This window comes from Paralichthys olivaceus, chromosome 2 (assembly GCF_024713975.1).
Source record: "Paralichthys olivaceus isolate ysfri-2021 chromosome 2, ASM2471397v2, whole genome shotgun sequence".
Classification (NCBI taxonomy): Eukaryota; Metazoa; Chordata; class Actinopteri; order Pleuronectiformes; family Paralichthyidae; genus Paralichthys; species Paralichthys olivaceus.
In genome coordinates, this window is record NC_091094.1 from 9,751,458 (window position 1) to 9,778,685 (window position 27,228).

Here is a 27,228-nt window from a genome sequence, read left to right on the forward strand (position 1 = left end):
TGTAGCCGCACGACCTGCAGTTATTAGCATGAAATAGATGCATGCTTGTATCACAGCATGGCAAGCGGACGGGACGGGCGAATGCAGAAGGCTGGAAAGATCAAACGAAACCTATACCCCGGAGAGAGTCACATCCTCTTTCCTCCCCCACCTCCCTCTATCAGTATCTCTCTTCATGTGGGCCCCTTCCACCTTTCTCCCCAATGTTAGGGTTACATTATTCTACCAACTTCAAAGAGACTCCATTGGACTAGTTTATGAAAAAGAGATTGATTTTGGTGGGCACATTTAGATTACTATGATGGCAAAAAAGAAAATCAATGTGGTGCAGGGAAGGACAATAAAAATCATGGTTAGGGATTCGACAAAAGGAAAGAACAAGATTTGAAGTGAGATCTGAAATTTGTCTGTAAAGGGCAATCGAGTTGAAACGCCACGCCAGCGAGATGAATCCATGTTTTTGTTTACTCACCTTTTTGTCTTGTCGGCTGTCTATTTCTCCCTTTTTCACTGTCACTCTCTTTGCCCTTTTCCCTGTCTTTCTCTCACACTCATGGCTGTGTTTCCCTTTGTGGTGGTCTCTGCTGTCTAACCACATCATCTCCCGCTGCCTTTATTTCCATTCAGAGACATACGCTCTTTATTCACTACTCTCTTATGTGTCGTGCTCAGTTTCGGTCTCACTAGGACCAGCGTGGCGGCAGAGGAAGACATGTTGCAGAGCTGGGAGTGTAAAAGCAACGCCAGGGGTGAGGGAGAAGGGGAGAGGAGAGCGAGGGGAAGGGGGCTACATGGTCTCACCTGAAAGCTTTTGTGATTAGTGTGTGGTTAGCTGACCTGCAGCTGCCGGGTCCTTTCAGGATGATATGTTTTTCTTTATCCATGTTTGACTTTTGCCACTTTTGGTTTTATTAGACTGTGGCATTAATATGACATTCAGCAGGGTGCTGCTTTATAACCTCTGCTGGGGAGGCCCAGTTGTTTCACTTCATGGCAGAGGAACGGAGGGAATCATATATTTATGCTTGGTTTGATCCTTCACTCAGTGTCGCCTGGTGACTTTTAACGCTGCAGGTAGGTGTTGTTTATTGTGTGCAGCCACAGAGGTCGTTTGGCTTCTAACTAAGCTTAAATACCATGTGCTGCTCGCTTCACACCGTCTCTATGAAGCAGTTTGATCTGTCCTTGGAGCAAAGGTCAAAGATATTTGTCTTTGTCTGGGAACATGTCCGCCACCCTGTTAGAGATGAAATGGTGTGAAAACCTAGTTTCATGATTACAGTGACCAAAATGATCACGGTCATCAGTATTATCAGTGTAATGTTCAAACTATACTTGATACACAAGTTGAGGTAATTGTGTCAAGTTTTATATTTAAATTAGATATTTATTATCCACAACAATAAATATTTCATTCTTAACATTGAAGAATGAAAACTTTTGCTTTAATTATTAAAATACTTTAAGTGAAAACAAACAACTATTATGGACAGAGTAATGGTATGTGCATGTAAGAACAATACAGCCAGATGTAAACTAATCTGATGACAGGTGACATATAAAATAACACAAAACAAAGGTTACGTTAATGTCGACGTCAAATGTCTGTGAGTTGGGACAAAATATCAGCTATTTTTGACAGTGGATGTTGTTACTATACCAACCAGATCACTGTAATTAAAGAAAAGAATGGTAGAATCAAGCCTCAGGAATTCTTCCACAGTACACTGTGAGACCGATTTCCTCTCTACCTGCAATTCTGTCAGATTTTCTTTTTATATTCACATAGTGTCCTTTTTTATCTGACAGGCCTTTTTTCTTCCTCCTTATTTCAGATGTCCTGGGCGGATACAATGGGACCATCTTTGCCTATGGGCAGACATCCTCGGGAAAGACGCACACGATGGAGGTGCAGTATCTCTTAAGTAACTCAAAAGGCAGACCTATCACTGTGCCATATGCCACATGCATATTAACACACACATTCTTTTTCTTCATTTTAAATACCATACACCCCACTCTGCTCTCCCTGATATCTCTCTCCATCACTGTCATCGCTCCGTATCTCACTTCCCCAGTTCTTCTGTGGGAACTAACCTCCTTTACAACTCTCTCTGGGAAACCTCCCAGTTCCTTTTCAAGTCAAAAGCTCTCCTGTCTTTTACCGTAATCTTCCCTTAATTCATCCCAGGGTCTGTATTTATCCCACTCTGCTCACATGTTCTTATCTCATTTTTGTCTCTTTGCAGGGAAACCTTCATAATCCCCAGGGAATGGGAATCATTCCCCGGATCGCTGAGGACATTTTTGAACATATATTTGCTATGGATGAGAACCTTGAATTCCATATAAAGGTTTGTGGGAATTTCAATCTGCTCTGTGTGCTCATGTGTGCATCTATGCTGCTGTCACACGCACAGGGACGTTCAGTTCCATACGGTGATACGTTCAGTGGGGATTTGGCTGGAACCTCTGATGTAATCCTCACATGTATTGCTGAGTGGAGCATCAATAAATCATGATATATAAACCACGATAATCCTGCAATATTTGGGGTTCTTTTTGTCCCTTTTACACTAGAGGTTTATAATAGAAGATAACACTTATTCTCCTCATCTATCTGTATCAGCTTCTCTTTCTGTCTCCTACTTTTATTCCAAAAATAAGCTGCCTCATGATTTGTTTTTTCTTTCACGCTGCAGGTATCCTACTTTGAGATCTACTTGGATAAAATCCGGGACCTGCTGGATGGTGTGTCTATGCACTGAGAAACTGTGCTGCAACATGCAACATAATTCATACTGTACACATGCAGCTCTCTTGCAGCACATAGTCATACATCTAAATGCACAGGGATAAACTGTATAAACATTCATCAAGGTGTAATATCCACAAAATCCTTTTTTACACCACCCGAGAGGAAGATTGCAAAGATAACTCATGGCTGAAAGTGCTTAAATCATATCTGCATATTTTTAATATAAAACCATCTGCATTTTATGAGACTAAGCTAGAATTTTACATTTAAAATAAAACTGTAACATTATCTATCATAAAGTTATAGTTCAGTAACAAACTAAAATACTTATTATTAATAGATTCCTCCTCACTTCTAAAACAACAACATACATCCTTGGTTGTAATGTCAATGGTGGTAAGTGATAATAAACAGCGTAATAGGTCAAGAAGTTTTCATTGACGAGGTTAAATTGAAAAAGTGAACAACCGGGGTAATTTCCTTTATACCTTTACTTATCTGCTTCAAACAATAAAGCCGTGCAACATAACAGCTCTGTCATGTCACTGGATATAACCAGTTCACAATGATGGAGAGGCCTGGAGGGAGAACTGTAGGCAGCATCCCTGTGATTACATCTTTAATGGAAGCAGGGACAGTGGTGAAAGCCCACATCTGTATGCAGAGGAGGGCTCAGCGGCTGAGGAACATTTAAGCCATGTACAAGAAACACAGAGTCTGCAACAAGCGAGATGAATCGATGGCGCTCAGAGAAGACCCTGTGGAGGTATTTGCAAAGAGAAAAAATGATGGGATGGTGCTAAAACACGCAAACACCGACACGCAACTGCGCACAGGGTCTCATAGGAAAAAACAGTACCACACACAGGAGGAATTTAATTACAGTCGACAAGATAGGACTCGGAAATGTGAAATGACTAATGCTGGTCTTTTGGCCAATAAGGGGCTTTGCCAAAAAAATAGTTTTTTGTTCGTTGACATAAGTAGAGGCATATGCTCAACCTCTGTGACTTTGGTAAAACTAGTTCAGCTCCATTAAAACATTCAGAGCTAGAGACTCTATATTTTCACACCACATTAGACACATCTGAGTCATCACGAATACACAGGGAACAGTCAGGTCTGATTACACTTATTGTAACACACACACACACACACACCCACAATGCTCTGGGTAAAACAGTGACCTTTCTTCTTGTTTTCTCTCACAACGCAGTGACAAAAACCAACCTTTCAGTGCACGAGGACAAATACAGAGTTCCTTATGTGAAGGTGAGTCATGTAACGCTCGTACACATATGATGTAAATGTTGTTTGTGTCATGGGCGTATGTTGAATTTACTTAGTCACGTTCATTTCATTATTACGCAGGACTCACATGAATGCGCTGAAGGCTTCTCATGCGTTGCAGTTGCGTCGCATTACTTGTGCAGCTGAAGTTGAGAGCTCATGTGACAACAGAGGCATCAGCCAAACAAATGTTGTTTAAACAAACACTGAAGCGCTAGCCAATCAAATCACGTTAATGCAAAAGAGGCAACTGGGGAGCCTAATCTGGACTCGGAGTTTATCTCCCGTGTGCTTCCCTTTAGCATTGCATTGAAAGCTAGCACGGCACGTTAGCATGGAAGCCGTTCATGTTGTGAGTTCCGAGTATGAGACTGTGATGACGATCGCACTGTTGGCCAGGTATTGGGCATGCCCACGCCACCACCAGACTTTACTTGATTTAGTGCAACGACTAAAGAGAAGGAAACAGGAAACCTAACTACAAATTTGAAACTATTATAATTAATACATTATATCTTGTTTATTTAATCTATACGAAAACGTGCAAAAACAACACTGCCATTTCAGAGGAGAGCTTTTCTTAGCCTACTTGTCTCTATCTGCTCTCTATCTATTTGTTTGTGTATGTACTGTATGTGCAGATGCTTTCATTTCGTTTTACTGCACAAATGAATGTGTGCGTGTGTGTTCTTTCACTAAGGGCTGCACCGAGCGCTTTGTCACCAGTCCTGAGGAAGTGATGGATGTGATAGATGAAGGAAAGGCCAGCCGTCACGTCGCTGTCACCAGTGAGTCACTCGGCTGATCTTCCTGATGTTCAGACATTTCACATCAGACTTAATTTTAGTTCAAGGCAAAACAAAACATATTAAGGTGAAGAATTCATGATGAGGTGCAACGTGAAAGTCTTAACAAGTGTCTATGATGAAAAGAAATCAATTGAATGACATTTTAGATAAGGAGTCTGAATTGAAGTCTCTCCTCTACTCTCCTCTCTATTTGTTCTTAAGACATGAATGAGCACAGTTCCCGCAGCCATAGCATCTTCCTGATAAACATCAAACAGGAAAACGTGGAGACGGAGCAGAAGCTGAGTGGGAAGCTGTACCTGGTTGACCTGGCCGGTAGTGAGAAGGTAGGATCTGTGTGGATTTCTCTACTTATGTTGAAGATAGGACGTTGCAACGCTATTCACCTGAAATATTCACCACCAGCATGATTTTGTAGTAAAGGCACGAGACGTCCTTCCACAGAAATGGTGTTTTAAGAAGCAGACAATGTAAAAGTGCAGAATTTAACCCTACAATGCATCTCATGGCCCTTTTTTAATTTCATAGACATGGAAAATTAATTGTGAGGGCTTGTCTTGGCTTACTCTATCGCTGATGCAATATCAGGGTCAGTGTTTGCTCACTTTGTGGAATCTATTTTAGTTCCTCTCATCGAGTGTCATTTCCTGTGAACACTTAACAGTTGCAACGTTTCTTTAGTTCAGATAAGGTTTAAAGGAGGTTTCAGAGACAGAGGTCGCACTGAGGGGAGAAGCCTCAGACAGCTAATGGCTCGCCTGTTTCAAGGCCTTTCAGGTGAAATCTGAGTCAGCCCGCCTCTCCACCCCTACCTATAAAGCACTTTGTATCTAAGACACAGGTTGTATCTGGAGAGCAGACAGGAAACACGCTGGAGACATGGCTGTGCATGGGCTTTGGCTCCTGCTGTTAATGATATTGAAATATAGAATGCAGCACATGCTTTAGAAGTAGTAGATGGTAACATCATCTGGATAGATGCTGACGGCTGCGGTTCGTAGCAAAAAAAGTGCAGATGCTGCATCTGTAAGTCATTTTGGTCAACCCCATGGGGGGTGAAGGAGGAAATGCTCTGCTCCAGAAACTTCTCAGACTTTGATACAAAATATTATGACTGAACAGGAAGCGGGTGCATGGATCCACAAAAATGCTTTGATAAGACGACTTGCTCTCTTCCATAATTAAGCTCCTCATTATCTCGCTGTAAATAATTACATCCCATGACGATTTCCCATTAAAGTTAAATATCAAGCAGGAACAATGTCACAAATCTGTTTGTTACAATTTTATAATACAATACAACACAGAAGTTTCCAAAGTTTCTTGCAAGTTTCCCTAAAAAGAGCAATGGGGATTACAGGGAAAATAGAGACAGTAAATAAAATCCTTCAATATTGAATCGTATGTCTGTTATTATTTGTGTGTAAACAAACCTTTTGCATGTGGACTGACCTGCTGTGCGCTGATACAAAGGTTAAGCTGGCAAATAATTGGATTTGATTTATTGTGTGTTTACCAACAGAACACTCTCAGCATTCTCCCTATAATTAGAACCAAATTACATTGTCATTTCCAGGGACCTTCCTTTGAATTTACTGAAAACAAATCAGTTCACTTCTAGGACAAAAATTATAAGACATTACAGGACCTGTCAAATAAAGCATTATAGGAAAACAAACACAGGTTTAGTGCTGATATTTTAATGATGGCATGTACTTTACAACCTAATTCCTTTTATATATGTATGTGCATGTGTGTGTGTGTATCTGTGTCAGGTCAGTAAAACAGGGGCAGAGGGAGCGGTGCTGGATGAGGCCAAGAACATCAACAAGTCTCTGTCAGCCCTGGGGAACGTCATCTCCGCCTTGGCCGAGGGAACGGTACGATGGATTCTTCATCTTCAGTCAGCGAACTACGTGCCCTACAGCTTTTCCCTCTCATCAGTTTGTTTTTAATAGATACTTTATGCTTGCTTTCAAAACAATGCGCTTTTTTCTACTGATTTTTTTAGTACCTAATGATACTAACAAAAAAATCACAGAGCAAGAGTCAGCTCACTGTCTCTGGAATCATGTCCATAACAATAAACCTAACCCATACTTTATAGGAGACATATGATGCTTATTCAGTTTTTCTTTCCTCTAGTGTTTTATAGATTTTTCTGTGTATATAACAGTTCTGCAGTTATAAAGCCTGCAGTCTGCAGAAAAGGCCGCTCCTCTCCCTGCTCGTGGAGCTGCTGAAATGCAGTCTCAGTAGTCTGGCCCATACTCACAGGATTCTATAATGATGCCACATGCCATCACAATGCTCCACATTTGCATAATGCACGACTCACGGCTAGTCTGACACGCCCCTTAACACAGCCAGGTAAAACGAGAACGGATGCCAACAATTCCTACTCTCACTGAAAGCTGTTGACCAATCACAATGAACTGGGGTCTTATAGAGACAGGAGCTAAAACCAAGTGTATTGGAGGGATTGGCATAAAGAGTGGAAACAGGATGAATGAGCTTCCCCTGTCCAAAGATAACAAAGTCTTTTGTCACAGAACCCAATCAGAGGTTTTATCAAGTCCACTCGTATTGACTTGTGGCTTGTCTTGTAATTGTGTTTGATGAATGCTGCAGCAACACATGAGCTAATTTTCTGTCCCCTCATCCAGATTGCCCAATGCTGCCAACGCTTGTAGCTCATCTCCAAATTTCTCCAATCTTAAACAGCCAGTTCCCCCACTCAACCCATTCCAGTCCTTCCAAGCTCCATCATCGTGATTAAAACACTCACCGTCTATTATCACATAACTCTGGAGGCTGAAGGAAGTCTGAGAAAACTTAATGAAAAGGCTCACATACTGGTAATGCCTCACAAATCCTCCATAGATCTACTGCTTGTTATTCTCTATCCATTCAGCAAGGACACGCTCTTTTTGAAGGCACTTTAAAGGTTAAAAAGGTAATTCTGTGAACGATGCAGCAGATGGAGAGAAGCCTTTGTTCTCTGCTGATGCTCACAACACAGCTTTTATAACAAACAGTCTTTTTTAAATGCATTTTTTTAACCATCTTTCCTCTTTGCTTTCTTTATCTCTCTGAAGAAATCCCACGTGCCGTACCGTGACAGCAAAATGACTCGCATCCTGCAGGACTCGCTGGGCGGAAACTGTCGCACCACCATGTTCATCTGTTGCTCTCCCTCCAGCTACAACGATGCAGAGACCAAATCCACCTTGATGTTTGGCCAACGGTAATATGCTTCCATGCTAAGTAGCCATGGGTTGCCGCACAGTGCAGCACAACACACACATACAAGTCTCACAGCTGCAGCTGTTACCATGTTTTTCTGCTGGAATGAGCTCAACTCTGATATGCTCGTCACATATTACTGCCTCCAACTGTTAGGATTCAGGTTTTCAGCTGAACTCTGTGCATGAAGCAGGAAGCGGGGCGAGGCAGATTTTCAATAATGAACTGGCAGGCAGGTAGTCAGGCTGGAGGTCCAGAAGTGATGCGAGTATCTTTGAGTTCAAACTGAGACGTGCAGGCAGGGATCCAAACAGAGAGCAGGACATGGTGAGGCAGGCAGGCGGAACATGGTGAATGTCACTGAGGTGAATAGGATGCAAACAAAAACAGGTATTAGCACACGAGGCAGGCATGAAGCAGTCGTTGGGAATACAGGGGGAAAGAAACACAAGGAAAACTGTTGAGGTGTGGTGATATACTGGATCCAAACTACAGATGTTGGACTGGCAGGTTGAGCAACACAGAAAATCTCAAACGGGCAAGGTTAATAGGCAAACTGCAGAACTCAGGTAGAAGAAAAGTCAAACTTACCGAAAATTAGCATGACCAGGAAACACTGGGGGAACAAGGCAGGAACAAGATAAGGATCAAGATGAGGACTGAACAGAACCAAGCCAAAAAGAACAGATGAAGTTACATTGAGAGTCTTAAGGTTGGGATGATTGGGCAGATGTGAAACACACCAGGGCCCTGCAGACAATCACAAAAGACAAAGACGTAATGAAGTCATGATGTCAGATGTTTCCAAACACAGCCACATAGTTAATAAAAAGTCCTGCAAGAGCAGATCCTATAAAAAAGAGGGCAGCAGCAGCAGCCCTACCCAGCCTTGATGCTTGGCTCACACACGTGTCGCGTTAATGCTTGGAAGTAGACGTGCACAATGCTCAGGGCCACGGGAATCGTCACAATGACAACATTACGCAACATCAGCAGCTGTCATGCCAATGTGCCATGCTATCAATGAACACATTACTAAACAGAATTAAATGGGAAATAAAATCCACAACCACAGGTTCACCCGCTGCCTCTGCCTCTTTCACATTAACGTGATTTGATTGGCTAGTGTGAATGCTTGAGTGTTTGTCTAAACACAATTTGTTTGGCTGTTGATTCTATTACCGTTTTAAAAGTTGAACCCTGTTACACGACATGACAAACAGAACATCAGTAAATGAGCAGCCTTTGGTTTGTAGATTTACGTAACGCCAACTTTGCTTTGACAAACCCCATACGACTGGGTCTACATTGCAGTTTGATTCCTGATCATGCTGTGAGTCCTTAAAGAGCTCCTTTCTGATGAGCTGCACCTACAGAAGCAGAGCATTTGGTTTACTTGCCAGCTTCCCACTCCTCTTGCTCGCTGTCAACTCAGAGAAAGTCACAGATGGAAAGATCTTCCCCCTACCAATGAATTCCTTGAATAGAGACTGACATGATAGTGTTGGCTGAAATAAATAATGTATGAGCGAGCAAAGGGAGTGACAGAATCCACAGCAGATATTTGAATTTTACCGAACAGAAAATTTGGTCTCTTATCTCCCTCCGTCAGCCGCAGCATCTGCTGAAGCCACGGCTAATCTCTTTGTTTTTTTTAAATCAACATGACGTCAATAGCTCTGATATGATAATAAACACTTTACTCAGATAGTTCAGTGCTATCAACAAATCAAGTGGCTATAATGTGACAGTAAAAAGTCTTCAAATATAGAGCTTTGAGGGGACTATGAACCTTTTTAAAGGAGGTTACTCACATGTATAGGCTTCATTGAATAGTTTCAGTCAGTGTAAGTGACAGATAATCTACGGTTTGGTTCAGGATGTGATTTATTTTTGTCACTTGATGTTTGATTTCACTATCTGTAAACTCTGATGTGATGGAAGAACTTTAGATGAGGCTGCTTGTTGCACTGATGTCAAAAAAAGAAAATGAATGTAAATGAAACAAGTCAGTCTTTTCTCACTGAAGCGTGAAATTGTGCGATAACCACTGATGAGAAATTCTCTTCCAGCACCGAGTGCCATGGCTGCAGCGATGCTTCAACTCTGTGATGCCACTTATGTGGGTGATAATTAATAAATATAGTCACATTTTCACTCATAAACTGCGTGACCGCTATATTATTATACATATGAATACATTTTGAATTCTGAACGCCTCCCTCTCTGCTCATGCACCATGACACACAGTAGGTAGAAACCCAATTTGCATACCAATTAATGAGATGCAAGCACATTTTAGCAGCGAAGGCTGAAACATCCTTGTTGACAGTTTCTGCATTCGCCGCTGTTCTTTTACACATTTTCTTTTCTTCTCACCCTTCTTTACCCTCACACTGTTTCCCACCTCCACTCTCTCTCCCTTTCTCCTCTCTCATTGCACCCCCTCCAATTAGAGCCAAGACCATCAGAAACACTGTATCCGTGAACCTGGAGCTCACAGCAGAGCAGTGGAAGAAGAAATACGAAAAGGAGAAGGAGAAGAACAGATCAATGAAGGAGACTATTCAAAGGCTCGAGGCTGAGCTGAACTGCTGGAGGGACGGTAATAATCGCCCTGGTTTCATGTCGACACCTCACAAAAACACACTGCCAGGGGAGAACTGTGAAAATTGCTGGCCATGCAATTGACATTTTCAATACTTTTTGTTTTTAATATCAGAATAATAATGAGTGTGTGTCTTTGCCACATGAGTGGGCGGACGGTCAGTGAACTAGAAGATGAATCATCATGAAATGTTTTACTCTTCTAGGGCCACCCTGATTTTCACATGTTCAAACCTGGTATTAAAATCCGTCCTGAGAGATTCGATCACATGTAAAAAGCTCTAAATTCATCTGTTCACACCTGACTTTGGAATGAATCTTAAATGCGTCCTCTGCCACCGCTTGTGATCTAATTTCACTTCCTCGCTCTATATGCAAATGACCAAATGATGTTGTTTTTTAACATTCAGAGTTTACAGCTGGGTCCTTTGTCAATGTGTTTGTTTGTGTGTCAGTGTGCGAGAAAGGAGAGAGAGAGGGAGTGGAGCCAGGAGGGGCTGGGTGAATCAATGTGTCGCATTTCAATGAAATAAGATTTAACTCATTTGGAAAAAAATAGAAAATCAACATGCGGCGGTTAGTGTAATATTGTGGCTGTGGTGCATGTGAGATGCTGAGAAGTGTTAAAATAGGCTGATTTTGATTCATTATGAAACTAGCAGGTCAGAGGACGTCTGCTGTGTGAACAGACCTGATATAACATCTCTCCTGAGAGATCTGATCACCAGTGGTTAGCGCTAAGTTCATCCGTCCACACCTGACATTACAATGTGTCCTGTATGTGTCTCCTGTGACCACTGTGATAGAATCTCTCTTCCCCTGCTTTATATGCAAATAATCATACGTTATTTGTGTTGACAAAGACCAAATGATGTGAGCTGGTGTGTGTTTTTGTGTCAGCATGAGTGAGTGAGCAGAAGTGAGAGAGAGTCAGGAGGGGCTGAATGAATCTCTTACTGCTGTGCTTGAACGGAAGTTTCAACCATTAAGTATTGATCAGTGTTGATAATGTCACTCTGGATACGAACAAATCAACGTGTGGGCACCGAAAGAGACATTTGTTTGATTCACTGTGAAACTGTCAGAGGACGAAAAGAATGTGACCACTTACGTCCCAGAAGTGATTGGATCTCAGGATGCAGTGACATCCAGACCTCAACCAAGCCTTTCCTGTTTGATCCGATCACTCAGGGCAGATGATAAAAACCAGGTGTGAACACTGAGTGAAATGTCTCAACAGCTATGGAATTAATTGTCATATAATCGGACCCCCTCAGGATGAATCCTGATGACACAGACTTTCCATTTAACGCATCAGTACTTCAAGATTTTAATCTGCCCAATTGCTTCGGTTTAGCTTCAAGTGTGTTCCACTGCAGTGTTTACAACAACGAGGCAACAGGAGAGGGATACACTCAGGATTCTGAATCAGCTGTATTATATTTGGTGACCACCTGCCACTGAAAAAGTAAAGAGGAAAGGTTTTTGATGGAAAGCCCTGGAAGGGGAGTGCAGGGAGCATTCTACAGTCCCCTACAGAAAAATCACTTCACTGCATGTCCCGGTCCCTCTTCACGCATCGCAGAGTACTCCTGAACAGGGCTGGAAGTTTCCCCGGCCTGCAGACATTACCTTTCACTCCACCGAAGAGCAGATTTAACCTCATTTGATACTGTCTGAATAGATGCCAGTGGAGAGTTTTGGGAGGAGAGAAGCCAGACAGACTTTCTGGACTTGTTCCCAAAACACTTAAAAATCCCTTCCTGCCTTTTTCTGCTCCGTATTATTCATGCTTTTACACTTTGTATAACTAGATTCCCCTCACATTGTGCTAGAGGGACTAAACGATGTAGGCTTTATGTTTTATGAATTCTTATGTATTAGTAATCCTCAAAGAAACGGGGGCTGATCGTCGTGACCGAAAAGTCATAACTTACACCTCTCCTCGTCCGTGTCATCGCACACAACCCAGCATGACAGCGCACACTTGAGAACACAAGCACATTAAGGACAACACACACATCTCCCCTCATAATTACTCACACACGCCCACACATCTCTCCGCTCCTGCTGGACTCTAGGTCGATTCAAATGTCAGCTCTCAGTGGTAGTGATCGGTTGACATTCAAGCTGCGTAATGAATCCTGTCCTGTGTTTTTTTTCTCGATGATCATTCCCTCGGTGCTTAACCTGAATTTTAAATATGCTGTATCAGATCTTTATTGAACACCTATCAGTGGAAATGATACCTTTTATTGCTTCATCCCACTCCGTAACTCTGATTCTCTTTCACGCGCACTAAGTCTCCCCTTCGACTTTCTTCCCCTTTGTCTCTCTTATAGTTTAGTACTTTTAATTTCCTAATAGATCATTTTGACAACAGCTCTTGCCCCCGTTCCCCCCTCGTTGTATTGTTGCCCACCTCGGGCCAGAAATTCCCTGAGACAGGATTTGACCTCCATCTTGCACCACATTACCCGACTCTTTAATCAAGGGGGGCCACAAAGACAGGAGCAGCTGCCTCACATAGTAAATTCCATCCCATCTCCATTCTCCTCAGTCCATACCAGCCATCTCCGATATCATGCAGTGCAGGTTTTTGTTGCATTCAACCTGACAGCTGCCTTTACAGATTAGCTCACCTTCAACCAGTCAGGACGACCATATCTAAGAAAGGTGTCAGATAGGTGTATTGTCTTAAGTATGGATTACTCTGACCTTGTCTCAAAAGGGCAAATGACTCAATCGAATTGATCCTCCTCTGTCTAGTTACAGTACATGTAGTCAGTTAAACCAGTACTGTGAAACTGAGGAGTCACACAAACAGATGAAGATGGTTTCTGAGATGATTCAGTGTTAAAAAAACTAAATGAACTAGAATGGCACTATAGCTCATACCTCCTCCAACAGGAGAAACCATATTCAAATTCATTGGATCCAGATTTCTATTTTGAATGACATCAAATTGGAATCACTCATATCAGTCTCCTAAACATGTTGGATCTTGTTTTCATCGATATTAAATAATTATTCTACATGTCTATATTGCGATTCAAGTGAAAAAACATTCCTCCACCAGCTTTTGTGGTAATCCATCCTGTAGTTTTTTTTTTGCCTCTTGCTTACAAACTAAGGGATGAAAACATAACCTCCCAGCGGAGGTGAAAATAAATGCAGAAAAGTGGAAACACTGAATATACTGGAGATGTGTATATTTACAGGCACTTGGAGCTCGAGCTCAGCCCTCTTCAGGCAGCATCAAGAGGTATATGCTGTTCTTTCATGAGAGCTGTGAAGAGCAGACAGTGACATGATAGATACTTTCATGACATAGAGTTGTAAATACTTCACTTTATAGTATATAATCTTGCATATTGTCATGACAAGCATGATTAAATACTGCACCCGTTTATATGAACTAAATCAAACAACTAGACAAAAATGAAAGGTATGAGATGTCCGTCACTAAATCAGTAGTGTTAGCTAGTCTCAATGAATGATGCCGTGATATGTTGAATGGTAAAAGGAGAAACAAAACTCAATTCAGGGAGTAAGGAGCATCGAGGAGCAGAGTTCCCCCTTTCCTCGTCAGCATGGCAAAAGCTGTGTGCTCTTATATACAGTACGGAAAGAGGAAAACAACACCGACTTGGCATCCGCAACACAAGACATCCCCTGGAAAAACACAAAATGTTGGTCGTTCTTTCAAGCAGATATATAATCAGCACAGTATAACTATGATTTCAGTAAAGTATTACTATAACTACACAAAATGTAAAAGGTTTGTGTGATGGCATTGTATGTTCCCCAGTAATGTAAGAATCCAACTAACTTTTTTCTTGCATGTGTTTGTGTTGTGACATATTGTATTTGTCACATCACTTCTTGTTGTTCCCCCTTTTCCTTGAGTCACAACAACACAATCCTCTTGAGAAAGAACATCAAGCATGAAATGCATTGCAATCCAGAGGAGCTGTCAATCCAAGCTTGTTTTTCCTCCCATTGTTTTCCTTTCTTTTCTGCTTTCACCTTCACCCCTTCTTTTTTCTGCCTTTCTGCTGGAATCTCTGCTCGAGCCACACACGACAAAACTGACAATCTGATTATATATGGTGGTGGTGGGTTGTTGGATCTGAGTACATGGAAAATGATGCTAATTTATGACTGAAACATCTCAGCTCTGAGATTCCAATGCATGTTGAAGATTATCCCACTAATCCATTTTTATTCATTAATCCTAAAAGGAGGATTTACCAGCTTTGTGTGTCTCTGTTTTAAGGTGAGAACGTGTCGGGGCAGTTGAGTGAAGGATCGGAGGATGTTCCCCTTGTGCCTCCAGAATCCGAGGAGCAGCTTCTTGACATCTGCAGCCCATGCACCCCGTGCTCCATGGCGTCCTCCATTGTGGTTCACATTTCTGAGGAGGAGCGGCAGAAGTATGAGGAGGAGATCCGCAAGCTGTACAAACAGCTGGACGATAAGGTGATGAATGGATGCCGCATGAGGACAATTTGTGAGCATGAATGTAGAGCTGATTACACACCAGGGTTTGACGTTTTGATAATGGTATGCACGTATGAATACAAAGAGCCTATAATACATGTATTATTCATGTTAATGAATTCAGAATGAGACACCTCGTGACTAATGTAACTCTTAGGAATAGGTTTTGTGGGGAAGTAGTAATGTTCGACATGAAAAGCTCAAGTTTTCATTTATTTAACAGATCATATCCTCCATGCATGTGTGCCCTGTGCTCCACAGAGCTGTCATTTTGTTGCTTTGATCACATATTACATTAAATATGCACAACTGTTGTGAGAATGTGTTGGCACGTTCCCTCTTTCCTTTACGGTGCATATTCTTGTGCATAAAGTAGCCACGTGTTCAGTAACAGCCTTTTGTCATTTTCACACAGGTGTTTGGCTGCACATACTGTACAGGGAGATCCATGGGGATGCATAAATTATTTTTTCCCCCTCTACTTATGCAGAATAGTGGCAATAGTAAAACTGGGATATGACATCCCTGCATTTACTTTTCTATTAAAACCAGCGTTTCTGGTTTAGTTTAGAATTTGTTTTTCCACTCTGTCATATGCATGATTAATTTAACACCGACTTCAAATTACTGCTTTTTGAACAATAATTATTATTAATATTTTTCATTATTTCATATATGGTTAGATAAAAAAAAAAAATCTTATTTTGCATTTGAACTGTTAAGTCAAAGCTGATATATTGTTTTGATTGTAAAAAGTATACAAGATGAGATACATGTACAAAGTATCTCTACTCTACCAGTATGCATAATACTGTAAATTAACTGTACATATTTAATGGGCCTCTTTACCACTAAAGGATGATGAGATCAACCACCAGAGCCAGATGGTGGAGAAGCTGAAAGAACAGATGCTCGACCAGGAGGAGGTAAAAGACCTTGGTTTTACATCGTTTCATCAGTTTAGTTAAACGACCCGCAGTAAGCGGCACGTCTGCAAATGTGGCAAAGTCACACTTTGAATTGAAGTCAGTCCCATGAGATTTTATGTCAGAAGTGAGAAAAAAAACATTTTTCAGGTGCCAGCAAGCACCTGAATAACATTAGGAGCCATTATTTAATAACGCATGTATTTCGGTGTTAATAATCTGCATAAAAATGGAATGCAGATAAATTCGATAAATCATTGACATGGAGAACAGCAGAGGTCCTAGTATGGAACCCTGGGGCACACCTTTGGATACAGCACAAACATGTTGTGACAGAGTGTGTGACAGGATCTTTGTTAATGCAAAGACTTAATGTAGCTGAATTTTTTTTTCACCCCTTTACCACGTGGATTTCCTGTGACACTGGCAGAGTAATCAGACCCAAATGCAGAGAACACTCAGGACACCAGGGTTTTGGATGTAGACGTTGTCTTAACTCACAGTCACAATGATCAAACTCAAATAGTCAGTCCCGAGAAGGCACCAGCAAAAACCCAAAGTCAAAAACATAGATCATACACAGGGAAACAAAACTAAAAGGAACTGCACATGAGGCTAAAAAGACAAACTGGCAGGAAATGAAACAGTTTCTTGGGACAGGATGCTAATGAAGTGATTGGTTTGCAATGGTAATGGTTTCATGAGCCAGGACGAAGAAAGACAGGAAATGTTAATGATTTACAAAAGAAAAAAAAAAAAAGAGGCAGTGGAAATTTGCAGCAATTTGTTAATCTATAGTAAACAGACTTTTCTGTCTCTTATATAACTCAAGACTCCCATTATAAAGTATTTACTAACAGTATTTAAGGCCTGTGTTCACAACAGTGGCTGAACAAGTGGTTTAAATAACCCCAAACAGGCTCCGTCATGTAGCCCATTGCCAAGCAAAAGACTTCACATTTGCAAAATGGGTTCATTATTATTCCAAAATGGTCCTGCAGGGGGTTGAGCTGACATGATCGTAACTTTCCAACCTTAGTTTGTGTTCAGTAACACAAATTTACATCCATTTGGCCAAACAGGATCTGTATCTGTATGCTGCAGTGCAAACATGCTGGCACCCTGGGTAGAGCAACATCTATACTTAATGGCATCCTTTCAGTGGAATGACCCACAGAGGGCTGAGGCAGTGTGGGTAGAGGCAAACACCATGATGGCAAAATAGTGCCAGAGCATAAGGTGTCAAGTAATATTCCATGAGTAGTATTTTAAATTGTTAAATTATATTATTGCTTATCTCTTATTACCAAGAGAACCGCTTACATCTCACAATTATGTGCAATTAAAACCCAGCAGCTGTGAATAGTTAATAAAGAAGATGCTGCTTTTGTATAAAGTATTGCTGTAAATCTCATGCATTTTTTCACCCAATATTTTTACTCACTGTTTATATTTATTAGCTGTTGTATTTCTATGCCCCACAGCTCCTAGCATCATCCAGGGGCGACAGTGAGAAGGTGCAGTCTGAACTCGGCAGGCTGCAGACAGAGAACGAATCTGCTAAGGCGGAGGTGAAGGAGGTCCTGCAGGCCCTGGAGGAGCTGGCTGTCAACTACGACCAGAAGAGCCTGGAGGTGGAGGACAAGAGCATGCAGAACAAGCTGCTGGCTGAAGAGTTTGAAAAGAAAATGGTGGGTCATGCATCAAGGGGGCTTGTAGTCAATGTTATACCAAAAAGATATATGTGTGAACATGTTGGGAGAGAAAGAGAGAAATGAGGAGAAAGATAAAAACAGAAATGATCCTAATGGAGGATGGACACATGCTGTGGTATAAGAAAGAAAAGGGAACTTTCAGGTATAAAAGAAAAATATCTTAATGTCAAATTAAGTCTCTATCTTTCAAGTGTATGGAGAAGCAGTGCTTCAAAATCGTATGAGGGAACACTTGGTCGAAAAGCATTAAAGAAATGTATCTGCTGTTTGAGGCATTGGATATAAGAAAAGTCTGTTGTTTCATAATCTCTCCACACACTAATCACTAACTTGACCAAAAGCCACAAGCTGTGTGATTTACACCAAATATCAGCACTTGTGTTGCTGTAGCTTGAACCTGAATTCACACTGACAGACTGTGTATTAACAGATTCACCTGACATGTGGCGTGGTGTTTTTTGTTATAAGCAAATACTAGAAAACGCTGACAACAGCAGTCACCGAAGCACATGGCTGATTTTTCTTGATTGAGGTCAGTATTCAAAGTAATCTCAAAATTCCCTGCTGCGACTTTTTTTTTTACTGAATAGCTTGTTTGCTTGGGGGAAGCAGTCTGCACTGTCAAAGACAAAATTTTAGTTAATTAAATCTGACAAAGTTTATCATCAAAGCGTGGGAAATTTAGTGATTAATTACAATTCAGCTTTTATGAGAGCAGGCCTTGCAGTGACTTTGCTCGATATCATTCACAGTCGCACATATAGTCAGTTTTTAAGGCTTTGAAAAAATAAAAAGACATTGTCAGATCTCTTTGTTATTGCTCTGAGCTCTTCTCACTGTTTAGTAGGGTTCAGTTGGAAATAGGGATGTCACTTATTTTGATGTGGAATCAAGATCCAGCAACAGCTCAACAGTTCTTTGTCCACAGTCAATGAAACCACTCATATCCAGTGTACATGAATGTTTCATATTACAGAGGGTTTTCAAATTTTCACTCTCTGTCCCCCTTCAAGATAACCTGCCAACCCCCTAACAGTTAAAATGATGTTCGGGGGATGAAACTGAAAGTAATGCTGCCATAGATTTAGTTGAGGTAATCTCTCAGCTCCTTCAGCCCATTTTTTTTCTCTTTTTTGCTGCACTTTAATACATTTTTAAATTAGAACGACACTCAGAGAGAACAAGCCCCAACAGTCTCCTTAAATTCAATCAAGCTGCACCAAATTACACTCATAGACATAAGTCTCCTAAATGGGTCAGATTTTTTTCATCAAGCTCCATGAATGGTTTTTTGGGAGATTCACAAAAATGTCAGAAAAACGCAATGGGAGGGAAAAAAGGGGGAAAATATCCCAGATCCACCCCCTAATCACCAAGTTCCATTTGTAACCCGTCATGTAGTATTTGTGTAATGTTGCTAACCAAATCCTTGGCAGGGGTGAAAATTCAAATAGAGATAGATCTTAAAGAGACACCTCTGGCAGAGCTGGTCAGTCCTTCATAAAGTTATTGTCAACGGCCCAGTGGACTGAATAGACCATTATTCAACTTCTTAAAACCTCTTCAATATTTCATGTACCGTTTTACCATCTGCCACCGTGTCCTCTCCTCCCTCTCTGTCTTTCACTGTCTAGATATTGATGAAAGGAGTTGACACTGAGTGCACCTCTTAGTTCAGCAAAACGCAGCTGAAACCTCCGCTTCTCCTCGATCACGACAATCATACTTCCCTTGGCAGGTCTCGTCTTCTCGCTTGTTGTCTGACCTCTCACCTAACACAGCATCTTCTCAGGGATCCCACCTGGCATTCTGACAGGATGTGACAGGGGGGGAAAAAAATCCCAATGTCTCCAAGGCCATTTCCCAGTATCATACCCTCTGACTCTAATTCCACACTCTTTGTCTTTGCCGTGAAATGCAGAGAGTGGGTCCCATAATGAACAGCGTTACATGTGGAGAGTGGAAACCCCTCTCTTCTTTTGCAGGAGGCCACACCACTGCTCACTGCCATTTATCTGTTTACTTAAGCCCCTTTCCATCGTTACGATTAACACCATTCATCATCTGAACCAGTCTGCACGGCATCACTTCATAAATCTCCCTTCAGCCAAACCGAACATGTTTCAAGTACCTTTCTTCTCCATCTCCTCTTTACTTATTCATAAAAGAATCGATTGAAGTTAAATAATTTAGCACCGTTTATGCTTTCAATGTTTTGACGTGAGAAGTGACCTGGAAAATGATCACAGGGCATTAAGTTAATGAAGGAGAAGAAGATGGAGAAGTGGATAAGGAGGTAAATGTGACTGAACAGGTGTTTAATGGAGCTTTCAATGGACCTGAGCAATAATCTAAAATCTGCCACTGAAAAGAAGTTAATTATGTTTCCGATATGAGATGATCCATTTAGTTTAAATGTTAAATAAGTCTTCGATGTGTGTTGTCAACAAAAGAGTAGAAACAGTCAAACTTGAGACTTGACGTCTGTAAACAGTTCATTTTTGTTTGCCTACTCATGATCGAAAGAAACCACTGATCCATCAAAGACGACACCAGGTCATTTATCAATAATGTCTGTAAAAAAAAACTATTCACACATGGTGGGTTTTAAAGGCTTTTAAAAAATGTTTTTTAGACGGAATTTTAAATAAAAATACAGTTGAATTAAAAGATAAAATGGATTTAGTATTTCTCCACTCAGATTATATCCTGGTAATGTGAACAAGCCATCTATTATGTAAGTACATGTTAATAATGTTCGTAAAATCTTAAAATAATTGGACCTATATATTATTAACTAGAATTGCACTCAGTAGAGCGCTTACCTCCACCAAGGCCCAAGAGTCCTTTTATATTAAAAGAAGCCTTGTAGCTAAGGCCACATTATGTTTCTCATCTATACATTGGCCTCATTTGTTACCAAAAAGTGGCTGAAAAATCCTACACTCTTATTAGACCACATTTTAAAATCAGAGTAATGAATCTTACCAACAACAAGAGTTTTAATTTATGTTTCATTTACATCATTTGCTCATGTTAATTCAAAAATTTAATGGCAATTTTGCAGTGGGAGAATTTATTTCTGAAATAAAAATCACTGCACCGTCTTTTCAGCTACATTTCATTAGATCGATTGAATCCAAATAGTTTCATTGTGTTCAAGCCAGTGAGGCAGCAGTGTTGTTCAGAAGCTACCTCCTTTATAAAATGGAGGGGGATAAAGGAAGCTCCATCTTTCACTGTCCCAGATCCTTTCATCTAGCGTCGAAGCCATCAACCTCCGTCTCGGAAGTTTATTGATTTGTAATTTAACAGCCATTACATCGTGCTACTTGGATTTCTTGGATGAGTATGGGGGTTAAATTGTGTCTCAGCTGCGTGTGCTCTCAGGTTAAAGGGCTCTTAGTCTCAATCCTCCCCCACACAACATCTCTCACTTCATCATTCCCCTGTGTTTTCCCGCCTCCTCTGGGTTTTCACCCTCTTACTAATCTGTTGTCTTGGACGAACCTCATACATTCGTACCCTCTCTCACTCCTCTCATCCCACAGGGTCACCTGATGGCCTTAGAGGCGGAGCTGTCCCGCATCCAAGAAGTGAGCAGCCACCAGAGGAAACGCATCGCTGAGATTCTCAACGGGCTCATGAAGGACCTGAGTGAGTTCAGCACCATCGTTGGCAACAAGGACATCAAGTTGGTGAGTGCAGCAGAGGCTGCGGGTTTGGAGACAGTATCACTTATCAAAGATTCTGCCAAGGAACAAAACAGAGTCAAATCAGGGAACACTGAAATAAAACGCTTCATGTTTCTGTCAAAAAATGAAAAAGTACTTTGTTGCATTTTAAGCCTCTTTTCTTAAACCTTTAAATCCCTGTCTTTCCCTGGTATCATGGCAAGAAAAAAACTGTTAAATATTTAGGCCAAATGGAATCAGTTTTCACAGAAAAGCCTCATGGCTAGAGTAGTAACTCGGTCAAACCTGTACTCAAACCAGAATCAGTGCAACTTGATATTTCCACTGAAAGCAATGATAAATATCTACGTTTACCATAGATTTGTTGCTTTCGACTTCTGATCTTGCCTAATGGTACTGAAATTACATTTCTCAAATGTAAAAATCATTGGGTTAAAAAATATCATTGTAGCCCACAGCTATAAAAGCTGGTGTACAATATTGAATGTATGATGGGAAAACTGTTTCTGAGTATAAATAATATATTTCAAGCTAAGACATGTGAACAAAGGAGAGAATGAAAGCCAAGCAGAAAGTTGGAAAGTTCAAACTGTCCATCAAGGCCATGTTTATATTCATTATATTTTATGTTCCTGTTCCAAAGCAGCACTAAAGCTTTATCACATATCTGAAGGGCCATACATGAAACTAAATGGTCAATGCGCATTATATATTCCCATCGACTATGAAGTTCTAAATACCACACATGAAGTTGGTTTATAAGCATATCACTATCATCGGTAATGTTTGATAGATTTTGATGTGTAAGTTAATTTCAAAGCATCTGCTAAATGATGATGTTAAGCTAATGCAAAGGGCCTGAGACAGTGCTTGTGAAATGCCTCCCTTCCTTCCTCTTCAACCTCCCAGCTGTCTTAAATCTAAACCAAACACGTCTCCTGCTCTTTCAACCGTCTCCCCTCCTCTCTGCCCCATTCATCCCCAGCCAATGGAGATCACGGGCGTGATCGAAGAGGAGTTCACCGTGGCTCGCCTCTACATCAGCAAGATAAAGTCAGAGGTGAAGTCCATGGTGAAGCGTTGCCGCCACCTGGAGAACCTTCAGATAGAGTGTCACCGCAAGATGGAGGAGACAGGGCGAGAGCTCTCCTCCTGTCACCTCCTCATATCACAGGTGATGGACTGGTGAAAATAAGAAATAAGAAAATTTGGCATCAGAAGCTTTAGCCCTGATGTTTAAAGCACTCTGTGTTATGCATTCTATAAGTTATTGTAGTTGCCTGAGGCCATCACGGTGTAAATTTTACTATCTCTTGTAAATGAAATTCCCTCATGAATAGAAATCGTAAATCTTTGGTGTAAATGATATCCATTCAACGAAGAGTGAAAAGCACATCTTATCCTTGGCGCAAAGTTGGGTAGAGGACCTTTGCTCATTAGTACCCTTTCTGCATCCAAAACAATCTTCTTTGACTTTCAGCATGGGGCAAAGATCCGTTCTCTAACAGAGTACATGCACAACATGGAGCTGAAGAAGAGGCAGCTGGAGGACAGCTACGACTCTCTGAGCGAGGAACTGGCCAAACTCCGAGCTCAAGGTGAAATAAAACCACATATTTCTGTGAAAAAGTTGTACTCGCAGGTTGTTGCTCCCTCAAAATATGAATCCAGTCAAACATCAAAATCCTCAGAGGAACACAAATGTCTGAATTTCAAATTTCAGCAATATTTGTTGACACATTTCACTCAAAACCACAAACATCAACCTCTTGTGATGCTAAAGGAAAAGTCCAAGGATCACAAAAGTCAGTGGGATAATACATCATCAGGGAACCATGAATGTCTGTGTGAATTTTTTGCCTCAAACCCAACAAGCAGATTTTGGGATATCTCACAAAATGAAAGGGATAAAGATCAATATCAAGATCAATATTGTACACATGGCCAGTTCAGTATCTAAATAAGTGGTGCATTGTTAATAAAAGTGCCTCATGTTGAGATGTTTTATCATTGTGATGAAAATACAAAACTGAGAGCAACAGAGAAGACTCTACTGAAAAAAGAGGAACATATCAATATGGTCACAAAAGCCAAACAGCAGATTTATGTCTGAAAATTCAGGCGAAACACCAAGCTTCAGGAATAAGTGGGATGAACAATGAAACTGTCAGCTAAATATAAATTCGAAGAAATTAGACCTTTAAAACAGTAAAGTTTTCCAACTGATAATGACATTTTGCTGACAGGTTTTAAATTATAAATGATGCTCTGCTAAACACTGCAGGACTTTTCTTACCCACTGCACAGTGAAGGACAACACACACTAATCTACATTGTAAATTTAGCTGAATTGCTGACTTGAGACACCAAAGTCACATTTAATGTAAATGTTCTGACAAACAAAATCATGTCTGAACAAAGTGAAATGTAAACAGACAACAAATCTGTCTTAACTCCAGGAAGCTGAGAGGAACTGGAAGGAACCGCTTCCCGGCTTACAGACATTTTATTGGCTTTAATGGGGAGTTTTAGCCGGTGCCACAGGCCTTTCTATTCTTTCAAGAGGGAGGAAAAAATGGGTAAATGCTAATGAACAGTTTAGACTTCAGAACATTTAACAGCACCAGCAATAATGGTTCATTTGAAATTAGTGCAAGGTTCAGCTGACTGCAGACACTCCCCCAGGGCACTGACACAATTCAGGCCAAAGGCAAATCGGGCTAAAGGTGATGCAAGTCATTCTTCCTGAGGAGAGCCACGGAGCGATAAATAACCTGTGGATTTAAGGGCAGGTAAATCCAATCCTGCCCCACTCCAAACCAGAGCCAGGCACTCCTCCAGTCATTACAGAAGTAGATAACTACAATTTGCTGTGGGTCATGTTAGGTACGCAGCCTGGTGCAGTGCTCGTAATTTCATCACCAGCCAAACAGGAACAGCAATGAGTAAACAACAGATCAGCGTGATGCAGTAGCTGTCATGTGTAATAATAGACAATATTACACCCAAGGCATGACAAGGACCACGCTGACCTCGCTGTGAACATCAAGCGTGCTACTGCTGTGCCGTCAATGTCAGGTCACTGTCACCTCTTCCATCTACATCAGTGTGATGCTCGCTTTTATCTTCCCATCTTTTTCTTCCCCTTCCTCCTTCTTTTCTCTCTTACCATTGATCTCTCAGTCTCTCCTCTGCTAAATGTGTGTGTGTGTGTTTCAGAGAGCGTGTCACAGATGTCCAGCGGAAAGAATCAAACGTCTGTCCTGGACTGCAGTGATATAAAGGTAGTCATGACTACAGTGAGAGCAACTTGGTGTAGTTACAGCTGACTGCAGACGTGCATGTGATGTGTGTTTATCTGCATCCATTATGTGTCAGTCTGCTGTGTCTGTGCCACTGCTGCATGGGTTCATGAGCCCAAGTGTTTCTGCATGTATATTACTGCAGGGCTGTCAAGGAACAATTTGACATTTGAGGAAAAAACATGTGTTCTTTTTCTCCTTGTATAGCAAGATAAGAAATCCATCCTATTGTTACAATATAAAGCTACAGCTAGTGGCCTAGTAAGCATTCTTCACATACAAAATCATTCTAAGAGAGGGGGGAATTGGAGCGTGATTAACTTTCATGTAAAATTCATTTTACTATCTGAATTTGAGTAATTTGGACCAATAAAAGCCGGAAAGTCTAGAATAGCATCATGATTAAAATATTTATGCCATTCATGTGTCGGGGGAGGCCGCAGAACGTCAGCCAGCTCGTCAAGAGAAAGTCTCAGACAGGCATGTTGTCAATTGCAACATGAGAAAGACTCCACTGAGCTCTCTGGAAAAATGGCAATTTATAACTTTGTTTTTAATGCCACAACGGGTCCGATCAGATATAAGGTGGCAACAATGAGCTACAGAAGCACAATAAGGCAGATTTTCATACCTTATGGCAGAACCAGGTATGCTGTCCATATGCTAAGCTAAGATAGCATGAAAGTGGTATCACTCTTTTTGAAAAAAAGCAAACAAGCATATTTAAGCCTTTTTATGTCAGAAAATGTTGATGTGTTCCCATTAGTTAACTGAATAACCAGGAGGTCTGGGGTCCCTGGGATTTCCTTTTTTAGTCTTGAAATAAGCAACACAAGCAGTTTTCAGCTGCTCCTGCACATCTGCTTCTATTTGTGCACAATTTCCAGAGTGTGTTATTCATGTCTGTATATGTGTGCGTGCTCCAGTTTCATTAGGCATGTCTCGCTTCATTCTTAATGACACAATCTGTTTGTGTATGTGTGTGTTTAATGCCCATGTGGCTCTGCATGTCTACATGTGCACTGGTGAGTGTAATTTCTGTCTCTCTTGTCATTTGTGTGTACTTTTATTCCCACCTCTGGGTTTTTTCTCTCTCTCCTTTCTCTCCCCATTGAACTGTATATGTCTCTCGCCCCTCTTGTCGCCCATACCTCAGAGGGCTCTGGAGCAGCAGATGGACTCTTACCATGAAACGCACAGCAAACAACTTGGCCACCTGCGAGACGAGATCAATGAGAAGCAGAAGTTCATTGACGAGTTAACTGAGTCAGTGCTTCATTCTTCTTCTTCACCTTCTCTGATGCACAAGAACATACAAGATTATTTTAAATCAGGGATAAATGCACCAAAATATCAAATTAATATAGTGTTGTGGAAAAAGCATGTTTATTTATATATTCAGGACTAGACTGTGGCACTATACAGTGTAGGTCATACATGTAACCAGAGGCACAGAGCTTATACCAGGAGAAATTCAATTCTACCCTCAAAAGTAGTGTGAAGACTGCAGAGCAGAGCCTCTGGAGGGACTAAAGCACATTTCCCTGCTGGCCCAGGAGTTTCTGGTAACAGCCAAAGAGCAGCTGCAGAGAATCTCTGAATGAATAGACCTATGGAGCTGCACTGCTTGTACTGCTGGCATAGCCTGATTTGGAAAGGCAGCTTGAAAATGGATGGATCAACATCAGTGAGGTATATCAAATATGAGCAGTGTGGTCCTAAACAGAATAAAGGAAAAGTATCAATATAATAAATCAATCAACATTCACCATAAATATTTAATCAATCCATCAATTCAATCAGAAACTAAATCAAATAAAAAATGTGCCATATATTCCTATAAACCCTGATGCATCGCCACCCTAAAGGGGGACTCTTCAGTTTTGACACATTTAACAGAATAAGTCTTTGAGAGAGTTCTTTTTTTTTTTTTTTTTTTTAAGCTGTAACCAGCGGCTGCAGCTGGAGCTGGAGCAACTGCACGATGACTTTGAACATCTCAGGGGCCAAGAACATCACAAGAGCCGGCAGCTGGAGGAACTGACGTGAGTCTCTCCTTTACCATCCTGGCCGGCTTTCAAACGATTCACCATATGGAGGCCCGGGGGTTGAGATGCCCCTTTTGATTCACCACTTACATGTCTTCTCTGTCATTTGTCTTCCCTTTGTCTATTTATTTTCCTCTCGCTCTGCAGCGCTGATATTTTATTTACACTGCGTGTCTCTTGTAATGGAGGGATACATTCATACGGATTGTGGCTAAAATTAGCTGGAGGCTAACCCCTTCAACCCTCTCTATGCATCTTTCTCTTTGTTTTCTCTTCCTGTCTCACAATCTCTGCATCCCATTATGAGGTTTTGGAACACGGTAGCAGCT

At 41.1% G+C, this 27,228-nt stretch overlaps 1 protein-coding gene across 4 annotated transcripts in view; it reads left to right on the plus strand.

Moving 5' to 3' along the window:
• Positions 1–27,228, plus strand: part of kif5ab (kinesin family member 5A, b) — a 58,260-nt gene that overhangs the window by 17,390 nt on the left and 13,642 nt on the right. For all 4 annotated transcript variants that reach the window (XM_069534764.1, XM_069534782.1, XM_020096509.2 and 1 more), the window contains exons 3-20: positions 1,836–1,909; positions 2,250–2,354; positions 2,703–2,751; positions 3,975–4,030; positions 4,749–4,836; positions 5,059–5,183; positions 6,633–6,737; positions 7,956–8,104; positions 10,560–10,708; positions 14,990–15,192; positions 16,071–16,139; positions 17,624–17,830; positions 21,406–21,552; positions 22,535–22,723; positions 23,030–23,147; positions 24,769–24,833; positions 26,008–26,117; positions 26,795–26,896. In XM_069534764.1, the coding sequence (XP_069390865.1) occupies positions 1,836–1,909; positions 2,250–2,354; positions 2,703–2,751; positions 3,975–4,030; positions 4,749–4,836; positions 5,059–5,183; positions 6,633–6,737; positions 7,956–8,104; positions 10,560–10,708; positions 14,990–15,192; positions 16,071–16,139; positions 17,624–17,830; positions 21,406–21,552; positions 22,535–22,723; positions 23,030–23,147; positions 24,769–24,833; positions 26,008–26,117; positions 26,795–26,896 (2,110 nt within the window). The remainder of the gene's footprint in view (positions 1–1,835; positions 1,910–2,249; positions 2,355–2,702; positions 2,752–3,974; positions 4,031–4,748; positions 4,837–5,058; positions 5,184–6,632; positions 6,738–7,955; positions 8,105–10,559; positions 10,709–14,989; positions 15,193–16,070; positions 16,140–17,623; positions 17,831–21,405; positions 21,553–22,534; positions 22,724–23,029; positions 23,148–24,768; positions 24,834–26,007; positions 26,118–26,794; positions 26,897–27,228) is intronic.